We start from the raw sequence: 15,212 nt of genomic DNA on the forward strand, positions 1-15,212 counted from the left end.
CTATAATCGATTGACCACAATAAATAGAATGTCACTGTTCTTGCTGTAAAGTACTGTAATTAACATACGTATAGCTGGTCAAGTACTGTGCTGTGAATTGAGAAGTCAGTACAGTAGGTCTGGTGAGCTTTCAATCTGGAGACTATACTGTACAAGCAAATACAGTTAAGAACTCATGGACACCTTTTTTTAGTTTTAGTTCTTGTATCAAGACTTCAGTCAAACAACTAGTTTAGTTTCAAGTTCATGTTTAGTTTTATTTGTCACATATAAGGTACAAGTACATTATAGTAAATGCTTGGTTCTGTATGAGCCTCCTAAGATTGTGCTTCATACAGTAAAAAAGAAAAGGTTAAAATGTACAAGAGCAAAGACCAAACATCTCCATTTCATTCTCTTAAAAAAAGCCTTAAAAAGTAAAATTCAGGAGTACAGTTTTGAGTAAAACATATTTTTTTTATATTTAAATATATTTAGTTTTTAAGAATTGTAAAGGATAGGCAAAAAATAAGCATGTGCTTCAGCCTATTCCTTTTTTTGGTCATTGAGTTGGGATTTTGTGTGTGAGCTTACTTTGAATATGTACATTTGTGATTTTTTTCTTCTTTTTGCAAGTCCACACAAGTGTGTTTTTGGATTTGTTGTAAACAAAGACCGAAATAAACTATTCATTCGTGGTGGGTCTATAGTACCAATGTGTTTACGTTTGGATCACGGATTGGGTCGTTGACGAAGCTTCTCTCTGTTTCTCTGCATCCTTGTGACGTGAAGGAACATGGCTCTGAGTCTCTTCTCCGCGGTCCTGGTGCTGCTGCTGGGTCTGTGTGCAGCGCAGCGAGCCCTGGTGAGTGGAGGGCCCTGCGGAGCTCAACACAGATCAATGATCAATGATCAATGAAGGAATGAACACTTTATTTAACAGTACGGCTCAATACACACAATTGTTAAGGGGATGCAGACCAGAGAAAGACTTCCGTCTTGTTTACATCAGGGTCCCCCATTTTCAATTCATAGTGACATTTATGACATACACAACATACATGACATCATGACATCATGACATAGGGACATACATGACATACAGGTATATAGTACTGTTACATTTGTGACATATACGATATGCAAATATACAGTACTGTTACCCTTAGATCCTAACAGAGAATATGATACATATGATGGGGAGGAGACTGATACTTTATTGCCATTTCAACACATGGTTGATTGGGATTTGTCTCGGTGCAAATGCTCATTTCATCATAAAACAGTGGGGGAAAACATACAGTATAAAAACATACAATATAAAAACATACAAGTATTTCACAAACATAAAAAAAAAAATGCTACAGTGCATAAAAGAGCTCAGTGCTCCATTTAAAGTGTATATTGCCTTAAAGTGCGTGTCGACTGGTGCTAGCCCTTACGGTACAAAGTGCCTGTGCATTTGGACCTGAGTTCAGGTGACGGATATGTGCTGTTCTTAAAACCAGATGTCAGATTTATTTTATCCAAAGCACTTTACAACTTATCACTCACACACCGACGGAAGAGGCGCGACCATGCAAGGTGCCAACCTGCAGTTAGGGGTTAGAGGAGCGACCATGCACGGTGCCAACCTGCAGTTAGGGGTTAGAGGCGCGACCATGCATGGTGCCAACCTGCAGTTAGGGGTTAGAGGCGCGACCATGCAAGGTGCCAACCTGCAGTTAGGGGTTAGAGGCGCGACCATGCATGGTGCCAACCTGCAGTTAGGGGTTAGAGGCGCGACCATGCAAGGTGCCAACCTGCAGTTAGGGGTTAGAGGCGCGACCATGCAAGGTGCCAACCTGCAGTTAGGGGTCAGGTTTTCTTGCTCAAGGACACTTTGACACGCTGCTGGGAGGAGCCGGAATCCAACCGGGAACTTTGTGATGACCAGACGAGCTGCTCTACGTCCTGAGCCCCCGTCTCCTCGTCTGTAGCCTCCACAGATCTAAGAGGCAGTCTGTGGTCAAAGGTATAATGGGATGTGGTTTGCACATTTGTTTGCATATGGACAATGAAAATATTTGGTTTTTATATTTGACAAAATCTTGACCTGAGGTTCCCGCTCCTCCCGGGCAGCGTGTCGAAGTGTCCTTGAGCAAGGCACTTAACCCCTAACTGCTCCCGATGAGCATGCATGGCCAACACTGTCTGTGTGTGAATGTGTGAGTGAGTGAGTGAACGGGTAACATGTGAGGAACAAAACTGTAAAGCGCTTTGGCTAAAAGCACTATATTAATGCACCATTTACTATTGTAGTTTGCTGTTGACAATTTTATTGTATCTCCAAAATATCAGCATTGAGGAATACAAAAAAAAAAATATCTGTGTTCAGAATAACTGCTAAAATAACACAAAGGGAATATGAAACTGGAGTTACAAGTTTCTCATGGGGCGCAAACGTCTTGTTTTGGTGGGTTGAGTTCCACCTCTCACTCATTGTCTCCTCTATAGGTGCAGCTCGCTGAGTTAGGTGAGACACAAATATTATTATTATTATTATTCACAGTATTTCACCAGAATATGTGTTGGTCCCCCACAATTGGGCAACATATTTCATAACTGACTGTGTGTTTTTAGGTGTGATGGTTGAGGAACGTGGCTATGTGGACATCACGTCCAGAATCCTGGAGGCTAACAAAGGTCAGAATCATGATCTGTGACTCAGCGAGGAGATGGCGTCGTCGCATCGGCAGATATCTCTCTACGCCTTGGACTTGTTATAGTTATAGATTGGTTACAGATAGGCAGGGGTGTAAAAAGTACCCAGACATGTGTGAAAGTATGGGTACCGTCTCAAAGTCTTACTCAAGTAAAAGTCAGAGTATCTGGATAAAAACACACTTGAGTAAAAGTCAAAAAGTTTCTACTTTTAAGTACTAAAAAGTATAAGTAGACACATTTTTTCTGACTGTCTATTCTTCTGATAGCAGGTGTTTAATCTTTAAGCACTTTATGTGCTCTTTTTGTGGCTATCTTTTTTCTGCTGTGAAGCACTTTGAGCTGCAATTCTTGTATGAAAGGTGCTATACAAATAAAGTTATTATTATTATTATTATTATTATTATTATTATTATTATTATTATTATTATTATTATTAAAGTACAACCTAAGTACAATGAAAGTACAATGAGGTAAAAACGCAGACAATGAGGTACAAAAATGCAAAAAATTAGGTACAAAAAAAGGGGGGGATCTCCCTTCTTAGATGTCGGTGATAGTAGTGTTGCTATAAAACAATAGACATGTACAGTATAGAGACTTTTTTATAGGGGAGAATGTTTGTAGGATGTTTGTAATCCTTTACTAATGTGACTGCAGGCATCAGCGACACGCTAATGGAGGGAGACATTTCATGGTCCACCAAGAGGAACGCCATGCGCTGCTGGGGCAGCAGTGACTGCAGGTGGGGCAAGACTGCCAGTGGAATGGTTGAGGTGCCGTACCACATCGACGAGTTCTTCTGTAAGTAACCTTCGTATTGTCTTTCACTAGTACGCACTCTGCTACTAAGGAGTCGACCTTGTCTTTCACTAGTACGCACTCTGCTACTAAGGAGTCGACCTTGTCTTTCACTAGTACACACTCTGCTACTAAGGAGTCGACCTTGTCTTTCACTAGTACGCACTCTGCTACTAAGGAGTCGACCTTGTCTTTCACTAGTACACACTCTGCTACTAAGGAGTCGACCTTGTGTCTTTCACTAGTACGCACTCTGCTACTAAGGAGTCGACCTTGTGTCTTTCACTAGTACACACTCTGCTACTAAGGAGTCGACCTTGTCTTTCACTAGTACGCACTCTGCTACTAAGGAGTCGACCTTGTCTTTCACTAGTACGCACTCTGCTACTAAGGAGTCGACCTTGTGTCTTTCACTAGTACGCACTCTGCTACTAAGGAGTCGACCTTGTGTCTTTCACTAGTACGCACTCTGCTACTAAGGAATCTACCTTGTCTTTCACTAGTACGCACTCTGCTACTAAGGAGTCGACCTTGTCTTTCACTAGTACGCACTCTGCTACTAAGGAGTCGACCTTGTCTTTCACTAGTACGCACTCTGCTACTAAGGAGTCGACCTTGTCTTTCACTAGTACGCACTCTGCTACTAAGGAGTCGACCTTGTGTCTTTCACTAGTACGCACTCTGCTACTAAGGAGTCGACCTTGTGTCTTTCACTAGTACGCACTCTGCTACTAAGGAGTCGACCTTGTGTCTTTCACTAGTACGCACTCTGCTAATAAGGAATCTACCTTGTGTCTTTCACTAGTACGCACTCTGCTACTAAGGAGTCGACCTTGTCTTTCACTATTACGCACTCTGCTACTAAGGAGTCGACCTTGTGTCTTTCACTAGTACGCACTCTGCTACTAAGGAGTCGACCTTGTGTCTTTCACTAGTACGCACTCTGCTATTAAGGAGTCGACCTTGTCTTTCACTAGTACGCACTCTGCTAATAAGGAATCTACCTTGTGTCTTTCACTAGTACGCACTCTGCTACTAAGGAGTCGACCTTGTGTCTTTCACTAGTACGCACTCTGCTATTAAGGAGTCGACCTTGTGTCTTTCACTAGTACGCACTCTGCTACTAAGGAATCTACCTTGTCTTTCACTAGTACGCACTCTGCTAATAAGGAATCTACCTTGTGTCTTTCACTAGTACGCACTCTGCTACTAAGGAGTCGACCTTGTCTTTCACTAGTACGCACTCTGCTACTAAGGAGTCGACCTTGTCTTTCACTAGTACGCACTCTGCTACTAAGGAATCGACCTTGTGTCTTTCACTAGTACGCACTCTGCTACTAAGGAGTCGACCTTGTCTTTCACTAGTACGCACTCTGCTACTAAGGAGTCGACCTTGTGTCTTTCACTAGTACGCACTCTGCTACTAAGGAGTCGACCTTGTCTTTCACTAGTACGCACTCTGCTACTAAGGAGTCGACCTTGTCTTTCACTAGTACGCACTCTGCTACTAAGGAGTCGACCTTGTCTTTCACTAGTACACACTCTGCTACTAAGGAGTCGACCTTGTGTCTTTCACTAGTACGCACTCTGCTATTAAGGAGTCGACCTTGTCTTTCACTAGTACGCACTCTGCTAATAAGGAATCTACCTTGTGTCTTTCACTAGTACGCACTCTGTTACTAAGGAGTCGACCTTGTCTTTCACTAGTACGCACTCTGCTACTAAGGAGTCGACCTTGTCTTTCACTAGTACGCACTCTGCTACTAAGGAATCTACCTTGTGTCTTTCACTAGTACGCACTCTGCTACTAAGGAGTCGACCTTGTGTCTTTCACTAGTACGCACTCTGCTATTAAGGAGTCGACCTTGTGTCTTTCACTAGTACGCACTCTGCTACTAAGGAGTCGACCTTGTGTCTTTCACTAGTACGCACTCTGCTACTAAGGAGTCGACCTTGTCTTTCACTAGTACGCACTCTGCTACTAAGGAGTCGACCTTGTCTTTCACTAGTACGCACTCTGCTACTAAGGAATCTACCTTGTGTCTTTCACTAGTACGCACTCTGCTACTAAGGAGTCGACCTTGTGTCTTTCACTAGTACGCACTCTGCTACTAAGGAGTCGACCTTGTCTTTCACTAGTACGCACTCTGCTACTAAGGAGTCGACCTTGTGTCTTTCACTAGTACGCACTCTGCTACTAAGGAATCTACCTTGTGTCTTTCACTAGTACGCACTCTGCTACTAAGGAGTCGACCTTGTGTCTTTCACTAGTACGCACTCTGCTACTAAGGAGTCGACATTGTGTCTTTCACTAGTACGCACTCTGCTACTAAGGAATCTACCTTGTGTCTTTCACTAGTACGCACTCTGCTACTAAGGAGTCGACCTTGTGTCTTTCACTAGTACGCACTCTGCTACTAAGGAGTCGACCTTGTGTCTTTCACTAGTACGCACTCTGCTACTAAGGAGTCGACATTGTGTCTTTCACTAGTACGCACTCTGCTACTAAGGAGTCGACCTTGTGTCTTTCACTAGTACGCACTCTGCTACTAAGGAATCGACCTTGTGTCTTTCACTAGTACGCACTCTGCTACTAAGGAGTCGACCTTGTGTCTTTCACTAGTACGCACTCTGCTACTAAGGAGTCGACCTTGTGTCTTTCACTAGTACGCACTCTGCTACTAAGGAATCTACCTTGTGTCTTTCACTAGTACGCACTCTGCTACTAAGGAGTCAACCTTGTCTTTCACTAGTACGCACTCTGCTACTAAGGAGTCGACCTTGTCTTTCACTAGTACGCACTCTGCTACTAAGGAGTCGACCTTGTCTTTCACTAGTACGCACTCTGCTACTAAGGAGTCGACCTTGTCTTTCACTAGTACGCACTCTGCTACTAAGGAGTCGACCTTGTGTCTTTCACTAGTACGCACTCTGCTACTAAGGAGTCGACCTTGTGTCTTTCACTAGTACGCACTCTGCTACTAAGGAGTCGACCTTGTGTCTTTCACTAGTACGCACTCTGCTACTAAGGAGTCGACCTTGTCTTTCACTAGTACGCACTCTGCTACTAAGGAGTCGACCTTGTGTCTTTCACTAGTACGCACGCTGCTACTAAGGAGTCAACCTTGTGTCTTTCACTAGTACGCACTCTGCTACTAAGGAGTCGACCTTGTGTCTTTCACTAGTACGCACTCTGCTACTAAGGAGTCGACCTTGTGTCTTTCACTAGTACGCACTCTGCTACTAAGGAGTCGACCTTGTGTCTTTCACTAGTACGCACTCTGCTACTAAGGAATCTACCTTGTGTCTTTCACTAGTACGCACTCTGCTACTAAGGAGTCGACCTTGTGTCTTTCACTAGTACGCACTCTGCTACTAAGGAGTCGACCTTGTGTCTTTCACTAGTACGCACTCTGCTACTAAGGAATCTACCTTGTGTCTTTCACTAGTACGCACTCTGCTACTAAGGAGTCGACCTTGTGTCTTTCACTAGTACGCACTCTGTTACTAAGGAATCTACCTTGTCTTTCACTAGTACGCACTCTGCTACTAAGGAATCTACTTTGTGTCTTTCACTAGTACGCACTCTGCTACTAAGGAGTCTACCTTGTGTCTTTCACTAGTACGCACTCTGCTACTAAGGAGTCGACCTTGTCTTTCACTAGTACGCACTCTGCTACTAAGGAGTCGACCTTGTGTCTTTCACTAGTACGCACTCTGCTACTAAGGAATCTACCTTGTGTCTTTCACTAGTACGCACTCTGCTACTAAGGAATCTACCTTGTGTCTTTCACTAGTACGCACTCTGCTACTAAGGAGTCGACCTTGTCTTTCACTAGTACGCACTCTGCTACTAAGGAGTCGACCTTGTCTTTCACTAGTACGCACTCTGCTACTAAGGAGTCGACCTTGTCTTTCACTAGTACGCACTCTGCTACTAAGCAGTCGACCTTGTCTTTCACTAGTACGCACTCTGCTACTAAGGAGTCGACCTTGTCTTTCACTAGTACGCACTCTGCTACTAAGGAGTCGACCTTGTCTTTCACTAGTACGCACTCTGCTACTAAGGAGTCGACCTTGTGTCTTTCACTAGTACGCACTCTGCTACTAAGGAGTCGACCTTGTGTCTTTCACTAGTACGCACTCTGCTACTAAGGAGTCGACCTTGTGTCTTTCACTAGTACGCACTCTGCTACTAAGGAGTCGACCTTGTCTTTCACTAGTACGCACTCTGCTACTAAGGAGTCGACCTTGTGTCTTTCACTAGTACGCACTCTGCTACTAAGGAGTCGACCTTGTGTCTTTCACTAGTACGCACTCTGCTACTAAGGAGTCGACCTTGTGTCTTTCACTAGTACGCACTCTGCTACTAAGGAGTCGACCTTGTGTCTTTCACTAGTACGCACTCTGCTACTAAGGAGTCGACCTTGTCTTTCACTAGTACGCACTCTGCTACTAAGGAGTCGACCTTGTGTCTTTCACTAGTACGCACTCTGCTACTAAGGAGTCGACCTTGTCTTTCACTAGTACGCACTCTGCTACTAAGGAGTCGACCTTGTCTTTCACTAGTACGCACTCTGCTACTAAGGAGTCGACCTTGTCTTTCACTAGTACGCACTCTGCTACTAAGGAGTCGACCTTGTGTCTTTCACTAGTACGCACTCTGCTACTAAGGAGTCGACCTTGTGTCTTTCACTAGTACGCACTCTGCTACTAAGGAGTCGACCTTGTCTTTCACTAGTACGCATTCTGCTACTAAGGAGTCGACCTTGTGTCTTTCACTAGTACGCACTCTGCTACTAAGGAATCTACCTTGTCTTTCACTAGTACGCACTCTGCTACTAAGGAGTCGACCTTGTGTCTTTCACTAGTACGCACTCTGCTACTAAGGAGTCGACCTTGTGACTTTCACTAGTACGCACTCTGCTACTAAGGAGTCGACCTTGTGTCTTTCACTAGTACGCACTCTGCTACTAAGGAGTCGACCTTGTGTCTTTCACTAGTACGCACTCTGCTACTAAGGAGTCGACCTTGTCTTTCACTAGTACGCACTCTGCTACTAAGGAGTCGACCTTGTGTCTTTCACTAGTACGCACTCTGCTACTAAGGAGTCGACCTTGTCTTTCACTAGTACGCACTCTGCTACTAAGGAGTCGACCTTGTGTCTTTCACTAGTACACACTCTGCTACTAAGGAATCTACCTTGTGTCTTTCACTAGTACGCACTCTGCTACTAAGGAGTCGACCTTGTGTCTTTCACTAGTACGCACTCTGCTACTAAGGAGTCAACCTTGTCTTTCACTAGTACGCACTCTGCTACTAAGGAGTCTACCTTGTGTCTTTCACTAGTACGCACTCTGCTACTAAGGAATCTACCTTGTGTCTTTCACTAGTACGCACTCTGCTACTAAGGAATCTACCTTGTGTCTTTCACTAGTACGCACTCTGCTACTAAGGAGTCTACCTTGTGTCTTTCACTAGTACGCACTCTGCTACTAAGGAGTCGACCTTGTCTTTCACTAGTACGCACTCTGCTACTAAGGAGTCGACCTTGTGTCTTTCACTAGTCTGCACTCTGCTACTAAGGAGTCTACCTTGTGTCTTTCACTAGTACACACTCTGCTACTAAGGAATCTACCTTGTGTCTTTCACTAGTACGCACTCTGCTACTAAGGAGTCTACCTTGTGTTTTTCACTAGTACGCACTCTGCTACTAAGGAGTCGACCTTGTCTTTCACTAGTACGCACTCTGCTACTAAGGAATCTACCTTGTGTCTTTCACTAGTACGCACTCTGCTACTAAGGAGTCGACCTTGTCTTTCACTAGTACGCACTCTGCTACTAAGGAGTCGACCTTGTGTCTTTCACTAGTACGCACTCTGCTACTAAGGAGTCGACCTTGTGTCTTTCACTAGTACGCACTCTGCTACTAAGGAGTCGACCTTGTCTTTCACTAGTACGCACTCTGCTACTAAGGAGTCGACCTTGTGTCTTTCACTAGTACGCACTCTGCTACTAAGGAGTCGACCTTGTCTTTCACTAGTACGCACTCTGCTACTAAGGAGTCGACCTTGTGTCTTTCACTAGTACGCACTCTGCTACTAAGGAGTCGACCTTGTGTCTTTCACTAGTACGCACTCTGCTACTAAGGAGTCGACCTTGTGTCTTTCACTAGTACGCACTCTGCTACTAAGGAATCGACCTTGTCTTTCACTAGTACGCACTCTGCTACTAAGGAGTCGACCTTGTCTTTCACTAGTACGCACTCTGCTACTAAGGAGTCGACCTTGTCTTTCACTAGTACGCACTCTGCTACTAAGGAGTCGACCTTGTCTTTCACTAGTACGCACTCTGCTACTAAGGAATCTACCTTGTGTCTTTCACTAGTACGCACTCTGCTACTAAGGAATCTACCTTGTGTCTTTCACTAGTACGCACTCTGCTACTAAGGAGTCGACCTTGTCTTTCACTAGTACGCACTCTGCTACTAAGGAGTCGACCTTGTGTCTTTCACTAGTACGCACTCTGCTACTAAGGAGTCGACCTTGTGTCTTTCACTAGTACGTACTCTGCTACTAAGGAGTCGACCTTGTCTTTCACTAGTACGCACTCTGCTACTAAGGAGTCGACCTTGTCTTTCACTAGTACGCACTCTGCTACTAAGGAGTCGACCTTGTCTTTCACTAGTACGCACTCTGCTACTAAGGAGTCGACCTTGTCTTTCACTAGTACGCACTCTGCTACTAAGGAGTCGACCTTGTGTCTTTCACTAGTACGCACTCTGCTACTAAGGAGTCGACCTTGTCTTTCACTAGTACGCACTCTGCTACTAAGGAGTCGACCTTGTCTTTCACTAGTACGCACTCTGCTACTAAGGAGTCGACCTTGTCTTTCACTAGTACGCACTCTGCTACTAAGGAGTCGACCTTGTCTTTCACTAGTACGCACTCTGCTACTAAGGAATCTACCTTGTCTTTCACTAGTACACACTCTGCTACTAAGGAGTCGACCTTGTGTCTTTCACTAGTACGCACTCTGCTACTAAGGAGTCGACCTTGTGTCTTTCACTAGTACGCACTCTGCTACTAAGGAATCTACCTTGTGTCTTTCACTAGTACGCACTCTGCTACTAAGGAGTCGACCTTGTGTCTTTCACTAGTACGCACTCTGCTACTAAGGAGTCGACCTTGTGTCTTTCACTAGTACGCACTCTGCTACTAAGGAGTCGACCTTGTCTTTCACTAGTACGCACTCTGCTACTAAGGAGTCGACCTTGTCTTTCACTAGTACGCACTCTGCTACTAAGGAGTCGACCTTGTCTTTCACTAGTACGCACTCTGCTACTAAGGAGTCGACCTTGTGTCTTTCACTAGTACGCACTCTGCTACTAAGGAGTCGACCTTGTCTTTCACTAGTACGCACTCTGCTACTAAGGAGTCGACCTTGTGTCTTTCACTAGTACGCACTCTGCTACTAAGGAGTCGACCTTGTCTTTCACTAGTACGCACTCTGCTACTAAGGAGTCGACCTTGTCTTTCACTAGTACGCACTCTGCTACTAAGGAGTCGACCTTGTCTTTCACTAGTACGCACTCTGCTACTAAGGAGTCGACCTTGTGTCTTTCACTAGTACGCACTCTGCTACTAAGGAGTCGACCTTGTCTTTCACTAGTACGCACTCTGCTACTAAGGAGTCGACCTTGTGTCTTTCACTAGTACGCACTCTGCTACTAAGGAGTCGACCTTGTGTCTTTCACTAGTACGTACTCTGCTACTAAGGAGTCGACCTTGTGTCTTTCACTAGTACGCACTCTGCTACTAAGGAGTCGACCTTGTGTCTTGCACTAGTACGCACTCTGCTACTAAGGAGTCGACCTTGTCTTTCACTAGTACGCACTCTGCTACTAAGGAGTCGACCTTGTGTCTTTCACTAGTACGCACTCTGCTACTAAGGAGTCGACCTTGTCTTTCACTAGTACGCACTCTGCTACTAAGGAGTCGACCTTGTGTCTTTCACTAGTACACACTCTGCTACTAAGGAATCTACCTTGTGTCTTTCACTAGTACGCACTCTGCTACTAAGGAGTCGACCTTGTGTCTTTCACTAGTACGCACTCTGCTACTAAGGAGTCGACCTTGTCTTTCACTAGTACGCACTCTGCTACTAAGGAGTCTACCTTGTGTCTTTCACTAGTACGCACTCTGCTACTAAGGAATCTACCTTGTGTCTTTCACTAGTACGCACTCTGCTACTAAGGAATCTACCTTGTGTCTTTCACTAGTACGCACTCTGCTACTAAGGAATCTACCTTGTGTCTTTCACTAGTACGCACTCTGCTACTAAGGAGTCGACCTTGTGTCTTTCACTAGTACGCACTCTGCTACTAAGGAGTCGACCTTGTGTCTTTCACTAGTACGCACTCTGCTACTAAGGAGTCGACCTTGTCTTTCACTAGTACGCACTCTGCTACTAAGGAGTCGACCTTGTGTCTTTCACTAGTCTGCACTCTGCTACTAAGGAGTCTACCTTGTGTCTTTCACTAGTACACACTCTGCTACTAAGGAATCTACCTTGTGTCTTTCACTAGTACGCACTCTGCTACTAAGGAGTCTACCTTGTGTTTTTCACTAGTACGCACTCTGCTACTAAGGAGTCGACCTTGTCTTTCACTAGTACGCACTCTGCTACTAAGGAATCTACCTTGTGTCTTTCACTAGTACGCACTCTGCTACTAAGGAGTCGACCTTGTCTTTCACTAGTACGCACTCTGCTACTAAGGAGTCGACCTTGTGTCTTTCACTAGTACGCACTCTGCTACTAAGGAGTCGACCTTGTGTCTTTCACTAGTACGCACTCTGCTACTAAGGAGTCGACCTTGTCTTTCACTAGTACGCACTCTGCTACTAAGGAGTCGACCTTGTGTCTTTCACTAGTACGCACTCTGCTACTAAGGAGTCGACCTTGTCTTTCACTAGTACGCACTCTGCTACTAAGGAGTCGACCTTGTGTCTTTCACTAGTACGCACTCTGCTACTAAGGAGTCGACCTTGTGTCTTTCACTAGTACGCACTCTGCTACTAAGGAGTCGACCTTGTGTCTTTCACTAGTACGCACTCTGCTACTAAGGAATCGACCTTGTCTTTCACTAGTACGCACTCTGCTACTAAGGAATCTACCTTGTGTCTTTCACTAGTACGCACTCTGCTACTAAGGAGTCGACCTTGTCTTTCACTAGTACGCACTCTGCTACTAAGGAGTCGACCTTGTGTCTTTCACTAGTACACACTCTGCTACTAAGGAGTCGACCTTGTGTCTTTCACTAGTACGTACTCTGCTACTAAGGAGTCGACCTTGTCTTTCACTAGTACGCACTCTGCTACTAAGGAGTCGACCTTGTCTTTCACTAGTACGCACTCTGCTACTAAGGAGTCGACCTTGTCTTTCACTAGTACGCACTCTGCTACTAAGGAGTCGACCTTGTCTTTCACTAGTACGCACTCTGCTACTAAGGAGTCGACCTTGTGTCTTTCACTAGTACGCACTCTGCTACTAAGGAGTCGACCTTGTCTTTCACTAGTACGCACTCTGCTACTAAGGAGTCGACCTTGTCTTTCACTAGTACGCACTCTGCTACTAAGGAGTCGACCTTGTCTTTCACTAGTACGCACTCTGCTACTAAGGAGTCGACCTTGTCTTTCACTAGTACGCACTCTGCTACTAAGGAATCTACCTTGTCTTTCACTAGTACACACTCTGCTACTAAGGAGTCGACCTTGTGTCTTTCACTAGTACGCACTCTGCTACTAAGGAGTCGACCTTGTGTCTTTCACTAGTACGCACTCTGCTACTAAGGAATCTACCTTGTGTCTTTCACTAGTACGCACTCTGCTACTAAGGAGTCGACCTTGTGTCTTTCACTAGTACGCACTCTGCTACTAAGGAGTCGACCTTGTGTCTTTCACTAGTACGCACTCTGCTACTAAGGAGTCGACCTTGTCTTTCACTAGTACGCACTCTGCTACTAAGGAGTCGACCTTGTCTTTCACTAGTACGCACTCTGCTACTAAGGAGTCGACCTTGTCTTTCACTAGTACGCACTCTGCTACTAAGGAGTCGACCTTGTGTCTTTCACTAGTACGCACTCTGCTACTAAGGAGTCGACCTTGTCTTTCACTAGTACGCACTCTGCTACTAAGGAGTCGACCTTGTCTTTCACTAGTACGCACTCTGCTACTAAGGAGTCGACCTTGTGTCTTTCACTAGTACGCACTCTGCTACTAAGGAGTCGACCTTGTGTCTTTCACTAGTACGCACCCTGCTACTAAGGAGTCGACCTTGTCTTTCACTAGTACGCACTCTGCTACTAAGGAGTCGACCTTGTCTTTCACTAGTACGCACTCTGCTACTAAGGAGTCGACCTTGTCTTTCACTAGTACGCACTCTGCTACTAAGGAGTCGACCTTGTGTCTTTCACTAGTACGCACTCTGCTACTAAGGAGTCGACCTTGTCTTTCACTAGTACGCACTCTGCTACTAAGGAATCTACCTTGTGTCTTTCACTAGTACGCACTCTGCTACTAAGGAGTCTACCTTGTCTTTCACTAGTACGCACTCTGCTACTAAGGAGTCGACCTTGTCTTTCACTAGTACGCACTCTGCTACTAAGGAGTCGACCTTGTCTTTCACTAGTACGCACTCTGCTACTAAGGAATCTACCTTGTCTTTCACTAGTACGCACTCTGCTACTAAGGAATCGACCTTGTCTTTCACTAGTACGCACTCTGCTACTAAGGAGTTGACCTTGTGTCTTTCACTAGTACGCACTCTGCTACTAAGGAGTCGACCTTGTGTCTTTCACTAGTACGCACTCTGCTACTAAGGAATCGACCCTGTCTTTCACTAGTACGCACTCTGCTACTAAGGAGTCGACCTTGTGTCTTTCACTAGTACGCACTCTGCTACTAAGGAGTCGACCTTGTGTCTTTCACTAGTACGCACTCTGCTACTAAGGAATCGACCTTGTGTCTTTCACTAGTACGCACTCTGCTACTAAGGAATCAACCTTGTGTCTTTCACTAGTACGCACTCTGCTACTAAGGAGTCGACCTTGTCTTTCACTAGTACGCACTCTGCTACTAAGGAGTCGACCTTGTCTTTCACTAGTACGCCCTCTGCTACTAAGGAGTCGACCTTGTGTCTTTCACTAGTACGCACTCTGCTACTAAGGAGTCGACCTTGTCTTTCACTAGTACGCACTCTGCTACTAAGGAGTCGACCTTGTCTTTCACTAGTACGCACTCTGCTACTAAGGAGTCGACCTTGTCTTTCACTAGTACGCACTCTGCTACTAAGGAGTCGACCTTGTGTCTTTCACTAGTACGCACTCTGCTACTAAGGAGTCGACCTTGTGTCTTGCACTAGTACGCACTCTGCTACTAAGGAGTCGACCTTGTCTTTCACTAGTACGCACTCTGCTACTAAGGAGTCGACCTTGTGTCTTTCACTAGTACGCACTCTGCTACTAAGGAGTCGACCTTGTCTTTCACTAGTACGCACTCTGCTACTAAGGAGTCGACCTTGTGTCTTTCACTAGTACACACTCTGCTACTAAGGAATCTACCTTGTGTCTTTCACTAGTACGCACTCTGCTACTAAGGAGTCGACCTTGTGTCTTTCACTAGTACGCACTCTGCTACTAAGGAGTCGACCTTGTCTTTCACTAGTACGCA

At 45.2% G+C, this 15,212-nt stretch overlaps 1 protein-coding gene across 1 annotated transcript in view; it reads left to right on the forward strand.

Moving 5' to 3' along the window:
* Window positions 1-775: 775 nt before the first annotated feature.
* The window catches only part of LOC311246535 (hatching enzyme 1.2-like), a gene marked incomplete at its 5' end in the record, with an annotated part of 39,409 nt that continues 24,972 nt past the window's right edge, over window positions 776-15,212 (forward strand). Inside the window, 4 exons of the mRNA XM_084336685.1 lie at window positions 776-844; window positions 2,476-2,494; window positions 2,602-2,664; window positions 3,343-3,486. Coding sequence (XP_084192811.1) covers window positions 776-844; window positions 2,476-2,494; window positions 2,602-2,664; window positions 3,343-3,486 — 295 coding nt within the window. The remainder of the gene's footprint in view (window positions 845-2,475; window positions 2,495-2,601; window positions 2,665-3,342; window positions 3,487-15,212) is intronic.

Source organism: Notolepis coatsorum (assembly GCF_963971535.1).
Source record: "Notolepis coatsorum genome assembly, chromosome: 19".
NCBI lineage: Eukaryota > Metazoa > Chordata > Actinopteri > Aulopiformes > Paralepididae > Notolepis > Notolepis coatsorum.